This window comes from Anser brachyrhynchus (genome assembly GCF_964034855.1).
Source record: "Anser brachyrhynchus genome assembly, chromosome: Z".
Lineage (NCBI taxonomy): Eukaryota > Metazoa > Chordata > Aves > Anseriformes > Anatidae > Anser > Anser brachyrhynchus.
Window position 1 is genome coordinate 73,219,584 of NC_137697.1, and position 21,449 is coordinate 73,241,032.

Sequence of the window (21,449 nt, forward strand, 5' to 3'; positions counted from 1 at the left end):
AAGCTGCCACTATAAATGGAAAGCCTAATTACTGAGAGACTGTTCCTACCAAAGGCAGTTTTAATTTTATGTCTAATGTAAAATCAAAATGTTACCCACTTAAAAATTGTTTTAACTAAGTTGTTAAAAAATCAAGTATGTTCATCTCAATCATGCATTAATTTTATTATAGATTTACCTTATTCTGAAAACTGGATCACTCATTTTGAAACTCTTTTTCATTCAATTTTTAAGGACGGGTGATAGACTGAAAGTTTTTATACGATTGGTTTCTAAGCTAAACAGTGCACCATATGTAACTTTCAGGGTTTAATCTCCAGCACAGATCAATAAAATAATGCAGAAATTGTGTAATTACAGAAGCTGAAAATCTGCCTCTGTGCTTTTAATAACTAATTCCTTGCTCAACACTAAAAAATCTTTCTCTTTACACATTACAAAGAAGGATTTTTTTTTAATGTTTTTAATTCTAAGGTCATAGGATTAAAGAAATAGTTTCATAAATTTTCCAAAATGTGATATGTTATTCTAAATCCAATTTCTAGTAACGCAAAAGCAGAGTACTATACCAACCAAAACAACAACAACAACAACAACAAACTTCCTTGTATATATTTTATTTTATTTTATAAGATGGGAGAAAACACAAAACAGAAATTGGCACTTGTATTTCTACTTTCAAAATGCTTCAAAGAAACATAAAACAAAAGTCTTTGGAATATGGTTCTCTTTATTCTAATTGTAAATCTTTTTCACAGAGTATTTTCTTTCTTTCTTTCTTTCTTTCTTTCTTTCTTTCTTTCTTTCTTTCTTTCTTTCTTTCTTTCTTTTTTTCTCTTTCTTTCTTTTTCTTTCTTTCTTTCTCTTTGCCTTTTTTTCTTTCTTTTCTTTCTTTCTTTCTTTTTCTTTTTCTTTCTTTCTCTTTCTTTCTTTCTTTCTTTCTTTCTTTCTTTCTTTCTTTCTTTCTTTCTTTCTTTCTTTCTTCTTTTCTTTCTTTCTTTCTTTCTTTCTTTCTTTCTTTCTTTCTTTCTTTCTTTCTTTCTTTCTTTCTTTCTTTCTTTCTTTCTTTCTTTCTTTCTTTCTTTCTTTTTCTTTCTTTCCTTTCTTTCTCTCTCTCTTCCTTCCTTCCTTCCTTTTCTCTTTCTTTTTCTTTCTTTCTTTTTTCTTTCTTTCTCTCTCTCTCTCTCTTCCTTCCTTCCTTTCTTCCTTTCTTTCCTTTCTTTTCTTTCTCTCTCTCTCTCTCTCTCTCTCTCTCTTATTCTTTTTTCCCCTTGACTGGTAATTGCTTTGTTTACTATGTTTACTATGTCAAAGTATTTTCATACTTTGATCTTTTCCATTCCCTTTTGTCTTTTCTGGGAAAGAAGTAGAAGAGCATCCAGTCAATAAGAAGAAATCATCATATTGAAAAGAACAACATGATTTAATTGTTGTCATTCATGGGCATTAAAATACAGATGCATTGTGAAATACAAGATAATGACAGAGAACATGAATTGATTCTAATGACAGAATTTTCTCCGACCAACAGAAAACAGCACAGACTTTTATCCAGTTCTTAAGCTGCTTTTTAAGGTTTTTTAAGCACCTAGCTAGCTTATTCAAAAATAAGAAAACATCCTGACATTTGACATTATAAAAGGAAATGGAGTCAGTAGCTGTAAAAATAAATAGAATTCATGTCTTTTTGCCCATTTGTGCCCATTTAGCATGTAATCATACACTTTATGTTTTTTAAACCTGCTTACATTAGAGCTAATTATATTTTTCATACAAACATATTTTCATCACGCTATCCCATTAACTTTATCTGTTATAATAATATATAATATTGCATATCAATATACTGATCTAAAACTAGCTTGATCCCAAGTTAGACTACTGGGCTTTTTGTAAGTAACATGACGAATGTAAATTCACAAACTGAGACTCCATTACATGAGCATTTGATTCCTAGCAAGCATTTATCTTCAGTGCGAACTTGCAGCTACAGCTGAGCGATAACATTTTGCCGCTTGTGCTCACACGGCAGCCGAGGGCCACTTGTTCCTTCTTGTGCCATGGCCTCGCCGTGCTGCCAGACTGGAGCCGTGGGGCGATCCCCAGAGCCGAGGGGACACGTGCGTGGTACGAAACCCCCTCGGCCACCGGCACAGGTGATGCACAAAGCAGGGCGATACGCTACGCCCGGGCTGTCACAGCGGCAGCCCCGAGATGCGGGCGCAGAAAGCATAAGCAAGAGCAAGCCTGAGATTGCTGTGATTTAGGACCTGACCAGCCATCCCCAGCATGTTGCAAAGTTGACGAAAGGCTGAATTCGCCTTTCCTGCAGTGCCTTTGGTCTAGCAGTGAGGGCACTTTAGCCAGCCCCACGAGTGGGTTGGAGGACTACATTTTTATGCAGGCACATAATAATCCCCAATCCTGCAAGAAAAATGTGTCTGGGTGAAACCCTGTGAAGGGTTTCCCTGGAGAGGTAAAAGAAAAAAAAAAAAAGAAAAAGGAGAAAAAAAAGACAATAATAATAATAAAAAAAAAAAAGAGATTCCATGAGGGTCTCTTAACTGCTGTGTAATAGGAAAACCATGCAGCCTCCTCCAGATCTCTGGGGAGGTTAGAGCCAGCTGCATGAAGGGCTTCCCACTTTACAGCAAGTCTGGATCTAGCTGGAGTAACAACCATTCTGGGATATTCCCTATGGTCTTTCTCATCCCACAACCTCCCTGCCCAAGCTCCAGAGATACTATCTACTTCTTTTTCTGTACTTCTGAAGGTTGGACAGGGGACAACATGTATTCTTATTGGTCACAGTACAGTCTGCACACCCTATTCTTTCTCCTGCACAAATATATATATATATATTTTATTTCTACTTTCATTCCTGTTTATTTTTCTCCCAAGTGTTTGGAAAATATTCTGAATGGCTTGAGAAAATGTGTGAAATGGACACTGATTTTAAAAATGTGTAAAAATTACATGGGTATAGGGGCCTGGCCTATAATATCTCTCAATTTATATCTAAATGATAGATTTTCAAAAAAAATCAACTTCCAACTTGAACAAAAAAGGGGAGGGGGTGGTTTGGCACCAAGATTGGTTCATCTGTGTAGTATGAGCAAACACTCATACTGTCAGTATGTCAGTAAAGAGGATGGAGAGTTGCCTCTGAGCTTAATGGGAACGAACTCCAGTACAATACGACTCGTACCTTGGTATCTCTATGCTCCAGTCTTACCACGTACTGTTCCTGGTTTGCTCACAGATTTTTAAAACAGGACCACCACCACATTGGGAATCAGATTTATATAGCCATGTCCATGGGAAAATAACTAAACCATTCACAAAAGCCTACCAGTTGTGTTCTACTTGGATAATACCACCATATCTCATTTAGATACGGAAACTATGGGAAGCTACAAAACTTTGCAAAATACAAATATTGGTCCTCTGAAATCTTCAGTCAGTAAGCGTAGAGTAGGAAAAGAGTTCTACATTTTTAAGTGGTAGAACCAACACTGGATAGAGAACTTCAAAACCGCCTAAGAGATTACTCCAGACCAAGATTTTTATTTTTATTTTTTTTTATCAGTGGCCTCTGTTTTTTGGATATCCAGCTTGAGACAGCATAAGTGGAGTAAATTTTCAGAAAGCCTTGAGCACCCACTCTCTGAAAAACTGGTTGCATTAAGGTATCCGAAGATGAGCACCAAGAATTGCTGCATCCAAAATGGGTTTGCATCAGGAATCCAAATTCCTTCAAATTGGCATTAAGGGAAGACCTAGTACTTTAGGCAGCTCTGAAAATCCTAGGCACCATGCACAGTGCATGTTTATCTCTGACACTGGCAGATACAGGTAAACATCTTCCACCTAGACCACTGCAGATTTAGAGAAAAAAACGTATTTCAGTACTTATTTCTGCTAACTCTAAGGAGGATTAACTAAATAATTCAGGGCCAGTGATACTATTTTTTTTCACTGATAGTTTAAAAAGCAGATGTATTTTAGATACATATGAGATGCAAGGAAATAAAGTATTTTTCTCTTCTAAACATTAATAGCTGATTTCAGATTTTATTTAATAATCTTGTTCTAAGACTTAATCATTTTTTTTCCAATTTTTATTTCTTGTGATGTGTAAATAGCTAAGAAATCTAAATATTCTAATATTCTTTCATTAAGACAATAATATTTCAAAAGCTAATGTAAAGTCAAGCTGCTAAAGTTTATAATTTTTCTGTCCAGCAGTTCATTTATACAACTGCCCTGAGTAGATGCTATATACTGCTCAGCAAACGGCCTAAGAGTTTAAAAATAACTCAGTAAAGCTACTCAAAGGTAACACAATACTTCTCAGGCATCTTTAATTTGAGTTAAGAAGAAAATAGGGTTTTCTCATTAATTAATTATTCACTCCTTCATCAATGATTTATACATAATAAAAACACAATTGAAATGTTCAGAACTAATTGTGCTTGTTCATATGCATTGGATCATAAACCTATTTTTCAGAAAGACAGGGTTCGACTCTTAAACAAATCTTATTTTTGTGGACTGTTTTAGCTGCTTTTATTAAACTGTATGTCATTCCCATGTGAAAACAGTCTTTTCCAATCATCTGGCTTGCTGTGGTTATTGTGTTGGCTTTTTTTTTTCTTTTTTTTTCTTTTTTTGCAAAACCTAACTGACCCCCTATAAACAAAAACATTATCTTATTTCAAAACTCCAGATATAATCAATTTGCAGTGTATCTCAAACTGGTATAAATATGTAAAATTTGTGCTTTTAAAAGCTTCTGCTTTGAGTAGCCTTACATTCCATAATTGTGTCCTAGCAATTCTCAAGCTCTATTGCATGCCCCAATCATGAAAATTATATTTTGTTGGGATGATGTAGCTTAAAGATTTTGGCTCTAAAAATTCCTTACCTAGAGCTTCCTTTAAATTATATTAATTTAAAATATCTATGGAATGATACTTTTACAAAAATATTAAAGCAAAACCAAAAACAAATTAATGGGTTGGGTTTATGAAAATCACTCTTTACAGTAAGAAAGGTTTATCACAGTTTTGGTAACTTGCATGAGTTCGTATCGAAAAGAAATCTTTCACATGTTCTTAATGAATTTAAATCTAGTGTGCTCTAGGTATTTTCAGTTGTACGCTCTGAAACAGTAGACACCATACAGCTTGTGCTTTTTATCGGGGAAGCCTACAAAGCGAACAGCGGCTTCATTAGGGCTGCAGCGTTTCCTTGGTCTGGAGATCGGGTAGCGGACGCTGCCGTCCGCCAGCCAGCCGGCGTCACAACGGTCATATCCCAGGAGCTTCCAGGCAGCAAATATCTGGCCAACTTTGGCGATCTGAGCGCCGTCCTTCAAGCAGGCCTGCACAGCCTCATCATAGGTCAGCTTGGTCGGGTGTATTAGGTAGTAAAAACGACCTAGCAAGAGAAAGAAGAGAGTCTTAAGTGGCATGATGCGATATTATCAAGGTAGGTTTTGAGTAGAAATGGGGATGTCCCACTGCAGAATCAGGCCAATCAGTGGCTGATTTGGGACTCTGAAAGTCAGTTGTTGTGCTGTGAATAAGGTTTTAAGTTTTTCTGTAGTGAATTGATAAATATTGGGAGTGGGAGAAAAAATACAGCAGGCAGAGAAGGACAATCTAAACAAACATATAGCATTATACTCATTTCTGCTAACTTAGCATGGCATGGCATCTCCACCCTCACTGGCATCCAGTGCTAACTGACCCATTGTAATGTATTTTCCTTCTCTGGATGTAGAGGTATAATAAAAGGAAGAAAAAAGGTGGGGAAGAGGGATGCTGGCAGATAACCTGGTTTTCAGCCAGGTGCTTGCTCTGCACCTAACGTTAAGGTGCCAGATGCATTTACCAGCAAGGTGCCAGTGACAATCCAGTAAAATGCCCGAGGATCCCACAGATATCAGGCAAAGCAGACCTCATACAGCTGCATCTTAGCAGTAGAGAAAGGAAATTAGTGAAATGTCCGAAGCAGTGTAATTTTACATCATGCTCTCAACATAAGATTAAAGCCCTTGTGAGTTTTCTTCTCAGCAGCATGACATAGCAAGATTTGGCCACTGATAGCACTTGGGCGAGGGTGGCTGCAGCTAACACATGCAGTTTTACTCTCTAACAAGGCAGTGACCTTGTTTCTGATTAAGTACAAGCACAACTTAAACTTTTTTTTTTTTTTTTTTCCTCTAAGAAAGAGGAAAATTGCACAGCTGCTCAGAAGCAGAGTTTGAAGCTCTGGCAGATCAAAACCATGCCTGCCATAAGTCTTCATTAGCAGTATCACAAACATTCACAGCAGTTCTGCAACTCTGTTTCTGTTTAGGCATCAAAGGACATATCCTTGCCTTATGATGGCATTGAACTGATAGTGCTACTAAGAAAAATGTGACTCTGTCTCAAGGTAATGAAAACATATGCCAGCAAGTAACATTCAAACAGGAAGTCCCCTGTATTAATCCAAGAGCAGCAATAATACCAACATTAATTTCACTTATCAAGGCAATATAAATTCATTGTTAGCCTTTCACTCATTATACTTAGGTTTATTTATCAAATTTCCAAAGAAATTCACAACATTTTCAATCTGATTGTTCTGTAAAAGGGGGAATTTGGCTAAGAAACAAATCAATTCATTCATGTGGGGCAAGCACTATCTCAGCTTCTAAATTATGTACTCTGAAATAATATCCATTTTCTTCCTCTTAATATACAGTTAAAAACAAACTGTATCCTGCACAGATTACTTTCTTGGTAAAGGAAGACCAATGGGAAAGAAGAAGAGTTACATCAGCTCTAGATCCCAGCAAAAAAACACTTAGTTTTTTTTCTTTTTTCAAGTGAAGAAATGTCAGGTCAGATGAAAATATAAAGATAATTCAATTAGCTTTGTGTGAAGGTTTGAAATTTCATACTGTGACAGGAATCATTAAAAAAAAAGCATTTACATTGTGGCTGTAGTGGAGAAGAACCTTTTAAACAATTTCACTGTTGTCAGAAACAATATCTACAGTGTTTTCACAGAAAACTGTTGAGAGCAGATTATCCACACCTTTGTAAAATGCTTGGTTGACTCCAGCTCAGCAAGTTGACAGCATTTACAGGGTGTTGCTGAAGAAAAATGTTTATTAAGTGGAAACCTGTTCTTACTAGGTTATTAAGAGGTTTCCCCAAAGCAAATAGGATTTCAGACTTAAGGGAACAGGGATTTGGACTGATAGTATGTAAACTTCACCTAGCTTATTAGTTGCTCTTCAAACCATATGTCAGTGGAATGTAATTTCCTAGGGATTTGCAGTAAGGTCAGGCTTTTGACATATGACATCAATAATAAAAACTCCTATACTCTGCCCCTTCCCTAAATAGGAGAACTTTAATAGCAAGCCCCACAAGGGTGGAACGTGCATCCAGAACATCTGATTAAATAAAACACTGTCAGTAAACTGAGTGCAGATTTGCTGTGTTTTTTTTTCCCTGCCAATAGGTTAGAAGGCCTCCTAAATGGCAACTGCTCAATCTTAGTTTTCATTAATTCATGTGGAAGGATGGAAGGGGAGGGGGGGCATTAACCCTCTGTCTCTCATTAATAGCTGGTAGTTAGGTCACTCCCACAGAGGATGAGTGTGCTTGGCTTGACTTCTCACTCCAAATCAAAGGGCAGGGGTTTTATACAAACCTAATCAAACTCCATTTATTACAGCCATTTTAAGCTTTTGCATGTAACGGAACGGCTTAAAGAGGAAAACCTGAGCACTTGACCTAAATATCTACGTCCTGTGACTGCGGGAGCCTGAGGGATGCATTGCCAGGGAAGATTCCTTCCAATCTCAGCTCTAAATGGGGTGTTTTGAGGTGAAGGTTTTTTTAATCAAAATTGGATGTAGACAAAGTGGGACAGCACACTCAGAGGCACCAAAAGGCAGCACCACCCCACCTGTTATGTTCTGTGCGAAAGAGCTAACACAGAGATGCCTGTGTGCTCAGGGAGGATGCCTTCATCCACAGCTAGTCATCGAATACCTAAGGGTTGGGGCTGAGCCCTAAGACTGATGCAGGGCATGGGATGCCCCTTGAAGTCAGCAGTCTGCATGCAGGCTGAAAAGCTTATGAAGAAACGGGTTGAATTGTTTCGCTGTGCAAAGAGTAAATGCATGGTTTTAAATGGCAGCGAGGGGCATTCCCAGCTGGCAGCACAACATGTTGGCCGTACCATCTGCTCCACAGACCTGTACAGCTCAGGACACCTCACAGCCACAGAAACTGGCTGGGTGAGGCCATTGTTCTCCAAAGATGAACATATTGAAAATAAATTCCTTCAAAAATAAGGTCGCAGTAAGCATGCCAAAATACAGTGATCAACTCCGGTGACTGATTTTAAACCACCGTATTAAAGAGGTGGGAACAATTTTTGAAAAACCTCTTCAAGACCTCCCCCCTGACTCTAGTGCACCCGCTTTCAGGAAAGGGCACATAATTTCACTTTGCATAGTTTTGTTCCCCTTTTTAGAGCAACAGCTATGTGTTCCCAGAGATCAAGTACTCTGTTTATCTGGAATGGTCAGCATGCATTATTGAGAAAAGACCTTCTACCACTTCCTCCCCTGTAAATGGTGGTGGGTAGTTTATCACCTGCATTACTGAAGTAAACAGGTGGTTCACAGCTGCATTTTCAACATGATCCCTAAAATTAATTCTTTGTATTTTTAATTTTGTTAACATAAGAGATTTTTACCTGATTTTGCTAGAGCTGATAGCAAATCAGTTATGCACTGCAGTTCTGTGTGCAAAGTACATAACAAAATGCACGTTAATGAGCTGAAAGTGTGACACAAGCCCTAGTTATACCCTTTTTTGTTTGAAAGTGTTTAATTATAAAGGAGTTGATAGATATGTCTATCGGGGCAACCCTGGCTATAACGGGGCAACCCTGGCTATACGTAGAGACTGGGCAACGAGACGCTGGAGAGCAGCCCTGCAGAGAGCGATCTGGGGGTTGTGGTTGACAGCAAGTTGAATATGAGCCAGCAGTGTGCCCTGGCAGCCAGGAGGGCCAACCGCATCCTGGGGTGCATCAAGCACGGCATTGCTAGTCAGTGGAGGGAGGTGATTGTCCCGCTCTACTCTGTGCTGGTGCGGCCTCACCTCGAGTACTGTGTGCAGTTCTGGGCACCACAGTACAAAAAGGACATGAAACTGTTGGAGAGTGTCCAGAGAAGGGTGACGAAGATGGTGAAGGGCCTAGAGGGGAAGACATATGAGGAGCGGCTGAGGTCACTAGGCCTGTTCAGCCTGGAGAAGAGGAGGCTGAGGGGGGACCTCATCGCAGTCTACAGCTTCCTCGCGAGGGGGAGTGGAGAGGCAGGTGACCTATTCTCCGTTATCACCAGTGAAGGACCCGTGGGAACGGTGTTAAGCTGAGGCAGGGGAAGTTTAGGCTGGACATCAGGAAGAGGTTCTTCACCGAGAGGGTGGTCGCACACTGGAACAGGCTCCCCAGTGAAGCAGTCGCTGCACCAAGCCTGTCTGAATTTAAGAAGCGATTGGACTGTGCACTGAGTCACATGGTCTAAACTTTTGGGTAGACCTGTGCGGTGCCAGGAGTTGGACTTGATGATCCTTATGGGTCCCTTCTAACTCGGGATATTCTGTGATTCTATGATTCTATATTTAGCTTGCCTAACACTTTCCAGTGTCAGAGATTCCCATGGTTTTTCTTTGAGAGACTCACTGCTCCCATTGAGAAAGCATTTGAAATTAAGTAAAGAATAACCCTCAGCTATATCATTACACATTCTTTGTCCTACGCCGTTTTGGGTCTGTGGGACTTGAATTCCTGCTGCAATACTTGTACAGAAAAGGACCATCTTTCCTGCACAGCCGTATGGTCTTATTCTTGAACTCTGAACAGTAAGCATATAGACAGAATTATGATAATGTTACCCTTTGTATAGTTCTTTCTCTATATATATCACTACATATTCCTATAAACTGGTAAAATGCTGGTACTACAGTTTTCAAAAAGCAGATGATCCATTTTGGGGTGTTTGACTTTACCTGCACAGCCACAAAACACAAAAAAAAAATCCTCTGTGAATGACCTGAATGACACAGTTACACAGGCAGAACAAAATGCTCAAGTACTGCACTTAAACTAGTCTTAGAAAAGACACTGTAGAGGGTAATTTTCATAAAGTACTAAGATTATTTTATACTGCATTGCAGAAGAACTCTGCTGAAACAATTTCACTGTGCAGTTAAAAGGAACGAGTGCAGAATTCATTTCTAACAGCATCAAAACAAATTTTTGTCATTATTTCTTGGTGTACTCAGTTTACCACAGGGGGACTCCAGTAGATCCAGAGTGAAAACACTGAATCTGGACTGGAGCTCACTGCATTGAAGACTATATTTTCATTTTTCACTTTAATGACTGAATGTAATTTTGTCATCGTGTACCTTTCTTCTCCACGTAAAACCCAAGCCTCAACTATTTAAAACTGAGGCTTTCTTTCCTTTTTTTTTTTTTAATCTTCCTTGAGATCATAACGTATTTTTGAGATTTCCTTCTCTAAAAAGAACCCAATGTAAACCTCACACACCCTCGTTATTCACAGCAGCAGCTCATACAACTGACACTCTTTGAGTTTTTTGTTTTTTTTTTTTTTTTGAGCTAGCCTTACATGCCTCTGATCCTGGGGCCCCTGGCGTTTTTCCAGCTCCCTCACATACAGCTGAAGGCTTCTCTGTTTCACACTGTCAAGAGACTCCAGCAGTCACTGCCACTGTTGGAAATGCATGGTGCCCTAACCACTTCTCATTTTCCTTGGCTGTTCCTGAGCCGAGAGGATCAATATTGTGTGTTCCAGAAACAGCTCAGTGCCCATAGCCACTATCTTTGGCAATTGCAACCTGGTGGCAAATAGGGTTATTATAAGGTTTTTCCCTTTACAGTGAGAACACTAATGACATTGTTAAGCATGTATAAGCTATCTGAATTTCTGAGCTGCCAGTAGGAAGCTGGCATTCTGGGAGGGTTCCTGGGATTATTGTGGATGTTAAGGTGTGCTTGGGATATGAACAGTGGAGAACATAGAAGGGACACAGGAGGGTATGTCGAGGTTTTCTGCTGGTAGCTTGAGGGACTCGTATCGTGATGAGCTACAGGGAGACGGGGAAATTGGCGCTCAGCTCTTTACATCATCCTGTCGCTGTGTGGCATTCTGTCTTGCAGGGCAGTTTAACCAACTCCCCAAGCATGAGATCCATTTTAATGGATCTTTGCTTTCTTTGATCTCTTTGCCACCTGTATACCTTGTCCTCACCTTACCTCATTCCTCTTCCCTCCTTCTCTATCTTGCCATATTAGTGTACAGACAATATTTGTCTATCAGTACCTTTTTCTCTTTTTTTTTTTTTCAGAAATGATTTTTACCTTCCCATAAGAGATACTGTTGAGCTACTAGTATGGAAAGGGGTGGTCATTAGTGACCAGCGATCACAAATGTTTGCCCTGCAAGCACTTTAAATGGTGCAGCTATCAAATTTATTTTTTCCCCTAGTTCATTTTATTACTTAGTGCTATTTCATTACTACAGATTTAAATCTGCATACAATGAGCTCATACAAGATTTCACCTTGAATCAGTGGAGCAAGAAAAAATATGAGCCAGCATCTCACGGAATGATGTAGCATGATAAAAATTAGATAAACATTTGTTTCAGAGTACATCCAGTCTCATTTTTGATATTGTTGGTTTCAGGATTTGTTGTTTTGCAGTTGTTTTGTTTGTTTGTTTGTTTTTGTTTTGTTTTGTTTTTCTGAGAGGGTGGGACAGAACATATCTTCTAAGAGCAAAGCTTATGTTTATTTTTTTGTGTGCTGTAGAGCACAAATGCTTCAGTGTGAATAATCAATCTGAGCACAACACAAAAAAGGCCGTGCTCCTTGCTCTGATGGGGCTGCACGCCAAACAGGAATTACCCATGAGCATGATGTTGCAGAAGATTGGAGACTCCTTTTGCACTGCTCACTTGCAGTGCCCCTCTCATTGACAGCCACGCTTTGTAAATCCTTTTCAGGCACTAGATTAAATGATGGCAGGCTGAGATCAGCTCATTTCACACCTACTAACAGTTCTACTACTAACAGTTGAAATCTTGCAGTCACTAAAATAAGGTTTAGAGCAAACCAAGCTCAGAGCTAGAGCGAACATATTTTGGTTTTGACAGTGTACTAAGATTAGAAATCTAAATTATTAGGCACAAGAGCCAGAAATAGCTTTACTGATAAGGAAGTATTAGTCATATTAGACTTGGTGTATGAGCTGGAGCTGCTTGAGACAACACCAGAGATGAAGTGGCAATCAGAACTTTGTTTTGGTGACATTTAAGTTGTAAAACATCATAGTTATAATTGAATTCAGTGGGGAAGTTCAATTAAAGGAATTACTGATTTCTTCATCACTGTAGCTGAAAGAACCTGGGCAAACAGCATTAAAAAGTTATTGCATTAATACTAATGGGGTGAAAGCGGACATATTAGAAACTACTGCCAGTACAACTCCAAGTTTTAAAAATTATCTGTGTGAACATGTGGCAAAGACAACATTACTCTGGGCATGTCTTGGTAAATTCAACAGCAACATTTCCCAAAGCTGACGCAAACTTTGGCCAGCTAAGTGTCATCTGCTGCCCTTTGCTGCTGTCGGCATTGCTTTATTTTCCGAAATGGCCACTTGCGAGGTAGAAGCGAGCCCAGCTCTTACCATTGAAGTTTGAGGTGAAGCAGAACACATCGTAGCGGCTCTTATCCTTGTCCCAGAAGCCATAATTCCTGACGCCGGGCACCGTGTTCTTCCCCCCACAGGGCTCCCTGGGCTTGGTGATGGGGTACTGCACGGAGCCGTCGCTGAGCCAGCCCGCATTACACCAGTCCAGCCCGGACCTCCAGGCCTCATAGAGCTGATCGAAGGAGGCGATGATGGAGTCCTGGTCCAGGCAGGCTTGCTGAGCCTCGTGGAAGTTCAGGTTGTAACGACCCAGCCGCGGAGAGTAGGGGAAGACGACACCTGAAATGGCAGAGAGGGGTCTAGCTAAGTATCTTCAACACCAAAAGAGCACAAGAAGGAGAAGCAGCATTTCCAGTCATCAGAAAGAAATAAAGGTTAACCCAATAATGTGTTTGACTGCTAAATTGTTTTTTTTCTTGGGAAAAATGCTCTGCCAGCACATCAGCTGCATGGTCTGAGAAGGGGATGCAGCCACCTTCTCACCTAGCTCCTCTCCAGGTAACCCAGTGGGGAGCCCCCCAGGGCTGCACGTGTGCCCCACCAGCAGCTCTGCTGTCCCTGCTCTGGTCTCACCCTCGTGCATGCAAGGAGTGCTTAAAGACGAGAAGAGCTGGAAGAAATTTTGTAACTAAGTGCTTCCCATCAGAAAAGTCAAGTTTACTGGCTGCAAGATCAATTTCCCTTTAAAAATATTAAAAAAAAAAAAGCTTAATTCTATTTCTTCTTTTTCTTTCTTCTTTCTTTCTTTCTTTCTTTCTTTCTTTCTTTCTTTCTTTCTTTCTTTCTTTCTTTCTTTCTTTCTTTCTTTCTTTCTTTCTTTCTTTCTTTCTTTCTTTCTTTCTTTCTTTCTTTCTTTTCTTTCTTTCTTTCTTTCTTTCTTTCTTTCTTTCTTTCTTTCTTTCTTTCTTTTTTTTCTGGTTGGGATTTGGGGATTTTCTTGCAATCACATAAAAAGAAGAAATTGTAGCATGGAGACAAACGAACTATTTCTTCTTGCATGTGAACGTTAAAATAAAATGTTCTGATTGACATAAGAGTGCTGCGCTCTTTTCCTGGACTCTTGCCAAGATTTCCTGAGAGTTCAAGACTGTTGGATTTTTGTTTGTTTGTTTTTATTCTATTTCACATTGTCCCAGGAACAGGAAGGCATTTCATGCCCAGCTTAAAAAGAACATTTCAAGGCTAGTCTGGTAGGGGATATAATATCAGGGTCCTGAGATATTAAAATAGGAAATCTATAGGGAAATAAAATCCATGAAATTGTATGTGGTTCTAGAGAGTCCTTTCTGATACTCTCCAGCTGCTTTTTGGCAGTTCCTCACCACTCAAGGAGGCAGAGCTCCTCACAGAGGGCATCGGGGAGCAGGGTCCCTTGAGCAGACAACAGGTTTCCTCATTTAGGTGAGGAAACCATTTAGCCATGCAGCACCCAGCGTGCAGCAATGCCAGACAGACTTGATAAGAAGCACAGACCTGCCAGTGCCTCCTTCCACCCCTGAGGAGTACCACAGACCTTCCTGCTGCTTATCAGTGGTGAGCAGCTGCAGACAGGCAGGGCACAGAGACCTGGGGACAGAGAACGTCCACACGGAGGCGGCGGACGTAGCTACAGAGCAGTTTCAGCAGCAACATTCAGTCACGGTTATTGAACTTATCTCATAGACTTTTCCACAGGATATTTATATACGTATACCTGCATTTAAAAGTTATTTCTCAAAGCACGAAGGATGTTTCAGAAAATGCTGAAGAACCACCTCCCCATGTGGCTCTGATAAAAGACAGTACAAAGAAGAAAGAGACGTGAAACAAAAGTTTGGATCAGACCACCCTAACTTTGGCAGGGTTTAGAAACTTAACTCAGATCTAAATTTTATAGTTGGCTTCAGCCCAATCTTCATAATAAACTGAAGTAAAATGTCACCAGAGAAGATCCAGCTCAGAATGTTTATTCTCAAACACCCCTGCACAACGGAGTGCTGTGGGATGCAGAGAGGCTGAAGACAAGATAACACATTAGGGGATGAGCCAAAAACTTTAAACTCTGGTACAGACATCCATCTCTCTTTTTCTTTTCTCCCCGCTGATGAATTCTCCCTGTAACAAGTTCCTCATCTCCAGGGCAATGTAGCAGAGGATACTGAAATTACATTACAGTCATGCAAGACTGTCAGCGTGCAATGAAGTCATTCTTCTTCTTGAGCACTCGGCCCACTTTGGTGTCTATTCCACTGGTATCTTATCGTCTCCTTTCTTTCCCTCCTCTCCTTTCCTTCACTCATCTATCATCCAAACAGTGTTATTTTTGTTAAATAAAATCTCTGTTATTACTAAACTTCAGTGACTCGATCCAAGAAAATAAAGCATGCAAATGTAAACTTGGCAGGGTAATAACAAACAAGATTTTGTTCTCCTCCAGCAATTAACTGGAGAGTCTGCTGATTTTCTTTCCTTTTGTAAATCTTTCTTTAAAGTACTTTTCAGTTATTAGTTGTCCTGAACTATAAAGCATGAATGAATTGTAACGCTTCATGTGCTGCTAACTAGAACTTCATAAATAAGAAGCTGTAGCTATGGCATGATTTCTCAAACTTTGTTTTTCCTTCCTCCCTCCTGCCCCTTCAAAAAATAAAAATAAAAATATATTAATTCTCCCTTGGTGTTAATGGATAGAAATAAAAATGACTGTGGTAAAAATATAGCAAGCATCAGAGGAGTCCAAGCTTTATTGCTTTATGAGAAATCCAATACTTATTGTCTTCCCAGAACTATGCTTCCCCAGACAACTGACTCCTTGTCCAGTATATGTGCTTGATCTGCATGTCCACGTAAAAAGAACCCTACTAGAGGTGGATGGTAGAAACTGAACAGCTAAACTTATATACCTTGCAATTTGTTGGAAACTGTTCAAACCGATTTGGTTCCTTAAGATTTCTAAAATCAGCTTTTTTTTAGATGGTTAAATATGTATGTTCATTTGTTACAAATGTACTCGAGCTTGACAGTTTAAGACATAATGTCTTAATAACGTAAATAGGCACAAAACTGTAATATTAGCTTTGGGCTATATTCGGGTAGACTGCATAGAAGCTGATTTTTGTTTGGGTTCAACTGCAGTACAAGCCTGCAACTGATTAGCACTAATTTCACCCTGCAGATGGGGGTGGCCATTGGTGATGTTGTACAGCTCCATTGACTCGATATGTACTTTGTGTAGCTTTGCATTATTTTGAATCGTTGCTAATATTGTTTTATCTTCTTCATTTCCCTATGAAACTAACACTAAATTGATAGCTAGATCTTACTATTCATCTTCCTTTTGGTACAGTTTAGCAGTTCTGAGCCTCACTGCACACTATCTTCTTTGGTCTTGGATCTTATAAACCATCGGAAGATAATCCATCCCATCTGTTCTCGAGTGGACAAAAGCTGTCTGGAGGCTCATTTCTGTTCCCAAACTACAGACCAACTCAAAAACCCTGACTCCAACCCTGTGTTTTGCCACCAGACAGAACACCCACTTCCAAATGTTAACAAATTCGGCTCAGGAAACGGAGGGAGAGGAAAACTTCCAGCCTCAAATGGCTGGAAATTAACACTTACTGCTGGTCACATGAAAGCTCCAGATAATATTCCACAGGGGAAGAATGGTTTTGTTATTCCAAACACTGTACATAACTGTAGCCTGTTATGTATGGCTCGCTCTCCAGCTCGCTATGAACAAAAGCTGCTGATCCCCCCATTTTCTGTAGGCACGTCCTGCTGGCAGTCTTCACATGCTATCTGTATGCAGTCAGGCACTTCCAGCCATCTACCAGAAAACATGTCTGTGCAGGGAGCCTCTTTAAAACCCAGAGAGCTGTGGTTCCCTCACACAGCTTGTGGGAAGATGGAGCTGAAACCCATAGCTCGACCTTGGTGATTCAGCTCCTCACCCTGAGGAAGCTGTTGAGATACTTGTGGAGCCTGAATGAGGAATATCAACTTAGAGCATGGACTTGACCATGTGGCTCCTCTCCCAGACTTGCATTTCTCTGAAATAGGACCTACACCCACGGTGGGACAACCCATGCTACAGGATGGACCTGAGACACATGGATTCAGTACAGAGCACACCTGTCAGTGAGCAGCAAGGATCTGACCCAGCTTGCTGTATGTACCTGTGGCAATGCAATCACAGTCCCAAAAACGACTTTTGTAATGGAAATTAGGACTTGTACCAAATCAGAAGGCAAGACGTGGAGGTTTAACATATCCTCCCCGTACACAAGCCCATATTTCCATGATGCCTTACGTTCAGTTCAGGTGTACAACTCTGCTACTGTGCTTCTCATTATAGTTTATGAAAGGGAAACCAGGAGAAGGGAGAGAGAGGGACAAGAGAAACTGTCTTGCAAAGCAACGTCAAAAGTGCTTTTGTGCACAAGTGTTGACTGCTACCTTTTCCCTGATTGAGGAATATTTTTTTTCTCTATTTGTTTCAGAGGGAGAATTTATAAGAGGTCTGTGAGAACCAAATGTTCGGTTAATAAGAGGAAAATAATCAGAGAAGCAGAGCTCAGTCCTGCTCACATAAGGAGTAGAAAAAAGCATGATATTTGTGTGTCCTTTGCAAAAGCTATTTCAGATTCCTACATGCAGGTAATTCCTAAAACTCAGTACAAATGCTTTGTAGTTACCCAGTCACTATAGGGACATTCACAGTGCAAGGAGCTGTAATGGTTATCCAAGGCAAGATGAGGAAATAAGCCTAGAAAGCACAACTCCTGTAACAATTTATGGGTGTCTATTAAGCTCGTACCATACGCAATTAGCAGTTTTAAGAGTATTTACAGATAGAACAAAATCTCTGTTAATGCATGTGGAAAAAAATTTAAAAAAAAAAGAAAAAAAAGAAAAAAAGAAGTCTTTTTAAAGCCAGAGTAAAGAAATGGGCTTCCTTGAGTTCTAGCCTAAACAGAAAAGTAAGTTTTCGTGTAGCCAGTGTAAACACCAGGTACAGTAGGGTTTGCTATATGCCATACTGTAGGGTACAGTTTTACTTTGGCAAGTTCATGCACTTGAAGGCAAAATTTTCCATGTTGGATTTCTAAAATTCTGTGAGAAGCTGTAAGTCCCTCATTTTCCTTCAGAATCCATCTCCGCTCCTCTGCCTGTTGAGTGTCTTGACTATTCAGCACAGGCTCCATGGTGGGCCACCAGCTGTGAAGAGGTAGCAGCCTCCCCATGAAACCGGGGCCACTTGAGGCGGTGTCCATCCATTCCACAGCACCCCTGCACAAAGCCATCAGCAGGGTCACTTGCTTCTGACCAACGCAGGCACACCAACTAGACTTGCCTGGCCTGGGGCAGATTATTTCCTTTTTATTTTCTACAGCCTTTATCAAAATTTGAAGACTGTTGTCTTTCTTTGCTCTCCTTAGGCTATTCAGTCCTAATTATTTTAGCATTTTCCTTTCAGGTCATCATTTCCAGATAATTTTTTGTTGCTCTATTTAGATCTTTTACTTTGCTGCATCCTTGAAGTACCATTTCTCACAGTAGTGGCAGTACATGTGTGTCTGCAAAGACCTGTTGTCCTGACACAGAAGGAATTACATGGTCTGACACAATTTATTCTTGCCGAACTGTTGTCTTTTACAACAAATGTTGTTGTCTTCTAAGCACTTACAAATGGTGTGCCTTATATCATCAGTTTTACTGTAGACAGAACAACACATTGTTATGCAAAGAATGTTTTAAATAGCTTTTGGTGTATGAATATAACAGCAACATGCAAAAGAAACAAATTAGGGTAAATCTGATTAGAAACGAGGACTAGATTAGAAATGATTTCTGTAATAATTTGGAAGATTTTTTTATATGGAGCTCATGAACTTGTTTGATCTATTTTTGAGCTATAAAGTCTGTTTTGGAAGGAGATGCTGCTCTTTTTCCCACCCCATCTTGGGCATAAAGGCTAACATACCTTCAAGCAAGATCACAAAACCTGCTAGTTTGGGGTTTAAGTGAAGCCACCCAAAGTGTTAATTTCTATCAAGAAGCACAGTCTACAGAGATTTTTAACAGCTTTATCTAGATCTGCATATTTCTGGTACTGTTGAATGTATCAAGTAATTATTTTATAGCCTGTACTGCAAGGCTACTGTGTTCAGTTATCATCTATCCCTGAAGACAGGACCTATAAAAAAAAATCCTAACAAATTAAAAACCTGCCTTCGGCAGCTTAGCGTTGTTCCACTTTCTCTACCACCTGGCCCATGAATCTCAGTGCCATGAAGGAATAGTACACTCGATCTGTGCCTGAGCAATATGAGCAAGGGTGCTACTGGAGCTTTCACCTCCCCAGGAAACCAAAGCACACAAACCTGGTATAGAGAGATTCACTACAGTGCCTCATGCTCATAAGAGAGAAAAACAATAAAGCACTGACATAAAGAAAATTTAGTGAAGAACAGTAAAACAACAACATAAAGGAAATTTACTATAAGCTGAGAATTCATTCTTTGCTTATGACTCAGGCAACAACATCTACCTTCCATAGGAGGCCCTTTAATTTGTTCAGCTTTTGGTACTCTCAGAATATTTGAAAAAGAATACAAAGCTCATGATCCTTATTTTATGCACAGAAGCATGGCATGTTCGGCTCATTGAGAAAATGGCTTTGGTGACAAGGTTAACATAAAATACATCCCACTCTCTTCAGTTCCTGCCACTTCTTCCATCCACTGTGCCCAGTGCAACACTCCTGCCCTTAGACCCTGCATCTAAGTCCACAAACAGGATGATAATGATAACAAGGTTGTTTTTAAAAGTGCTTTTTTTAAAAAAAAAGGAAGGAATGAAGGAAGGAAGGAAGGAAGGAAGGGAGGGAGGGAGGGAGGGAGGGAGGGAGGAAAAGAATGAAAGATATTATGAAAGATTTTCTCTTTCATAATAACAAAGAGAATATGCAAAAAAAGCTGTGCAAGGTATGTAACAAATACAGATGGAGTCTAATTTCACTGTTTTTTTTCTTTGTTGTTGTTGTTGTTGTTGGTTGGTTGGTTGCTTGTTTGTTTTTTCCACAGCTAAAAATAACCAGTTATTATGGATAGCTTATTTAATGACAATCCTAGGAGGCCTTTACTTCTAATAAGAATAAAGTTCTACCACATTCAGAGAAGATAAAAGGTCCATTGAGGTAGAGGTCAACTATTTTCATATAGATAAATTTACATGCTTTCACCTAGCCAAATTGATGCTGTTTGTACAGTGAACTCACACTGGAGTGATCAGCTGTTTTATGCTGCTAGCGGGCATTCCTGGGTGTAAATGGTTTTGTCTTGCTGCCAACTAACATCCTGAGGGCCACCATCTCGGGACACCAGGCTACTGATGCAGATCCTTCCTAGTGTGAGATTAACCTTATTGCTTATAACAGATGAAGGATGTTAGTATGGACTAATATATTCTCATTGTTGTCCAAAGACTAAAGTAAATTTTATCTAATAAATTTGATTTTTTTTTAAACTTATTCTGGTCTGCATTGACCAAATGCATGAAACAGCAATAAAAGCCAACACTGCATAAACCTACAGACGAGATGAAAGATGAGTGCAGGGGCACACAAAAAGAGGGATACACTCCATCCCTTATGTATATCCATTATGCCCATTGTAAATATACGCTTGTAAATAAAGTACACTTTAATCATTATGATTTTAGAATGAAACTTCAACACAACTTAGACTTGGATTTATTTATCCTAATCATTACTAAGTTGTTTTATTCCAATCTGACACACTCAGACTCTTATCTCACCTCTTGAAAGGTTAACTTTTACCATAAGGTTTCCTAAATTAGTATTTTCTGTCTGATTAGGAAATGACACTCTATAATATCAGATATGAACAATTTGACACCCATATCTGACAAAAGTTTTAAAACAAGACATTGTTCTGTACGGTAGCCAGACACTCATTAAAATGTGTGAACTCTCCTTCGAACAGAGATTGGAACATACTTGGCTAAAGACAAATGACACCTCTTTGCCCGTCCTATCCAATGAATTTCCTTATGTTGGATTTGAGGCAGGAGGAAACAGGAAGGAGTGGTGGTACTGGAGAAGATGGGCTGGAGTTGGCATACTTCAAAGGCAGATGCAGTAGGCTAGAAGATGTGTGTTGGGAGGTAGAACCTAGATCTTGTATCCAATAACCTGGTGCTCTATCACTAAATGGTCATGGTAAAAAAGATAGAAAATCTGTTTCTTGCCATTTTGTTCAAGAGATACCATTTCTCCAGTGCTTATTGCTGACTAACTTGGGGGTTTGTCTTCAAAAAAAGAGACTTAGCAACTCTTGGGGATGTCAGGGCTGGGATGTCTCTGTTCATGTGCTTTTCAGGATCTGTGTAGTGATGGGACAAGGAGTAATGGCTTTAAACCAAAAGAGGGTAGATTTAGATTAGCTATAAAGAAGAAATTCTTTGTTCTGAGGGCGGTGAGGCCCAGGCCCAGGCTGCCCAGAGAAGCTGTGGATGCCCCATGGCAGTGCCCAAGGCCAGGCTGGATGGGGCTTTGGGCAACCTGATCAGGTGGGAGGTGTCCCTGGCCATGGCAGGGGGGTTGGAACTAGATGATC

The 21,449-nt window shown here is 39.9% G+C and overlaps 1 protein-coding gene across 7 annotated transcripts in view; it reads right to left on the reverse strand.

Annotated features, from left to right (window-relative positions):
- Window positions 1-1,404: 1,404 nt before the first annotated feature.
- Window positions 1,405-21,449, reverse strand: part of HAPLN1 (hyaluronan and proteoglycan link protein 1) — a 63,117-nt gene continuing 43,072 nt past the window's right edge. For all 7 annotated transcript variants that reach the window (XM_080574559.1, XM_080574563.1, XM_080574558.1 and 4 more), the window contains 2 exons: window positions 12,805-13,107; window positions 1,405-5,442 (listed from right to left, as the gene is read on the reverse strand). In XM_080574559.1, the coding sequence (XP_080430685.1) occupies window positions 5,153-5,442; window positions 12,805-13,107 (593 nt within the window). In that variant the 3' untranslated portion in view covers window positions 1,405-5,152. The remainder of the gene's footprint in view (window positions 5,443-12,804; window positions 13,108-21,449) is intronic.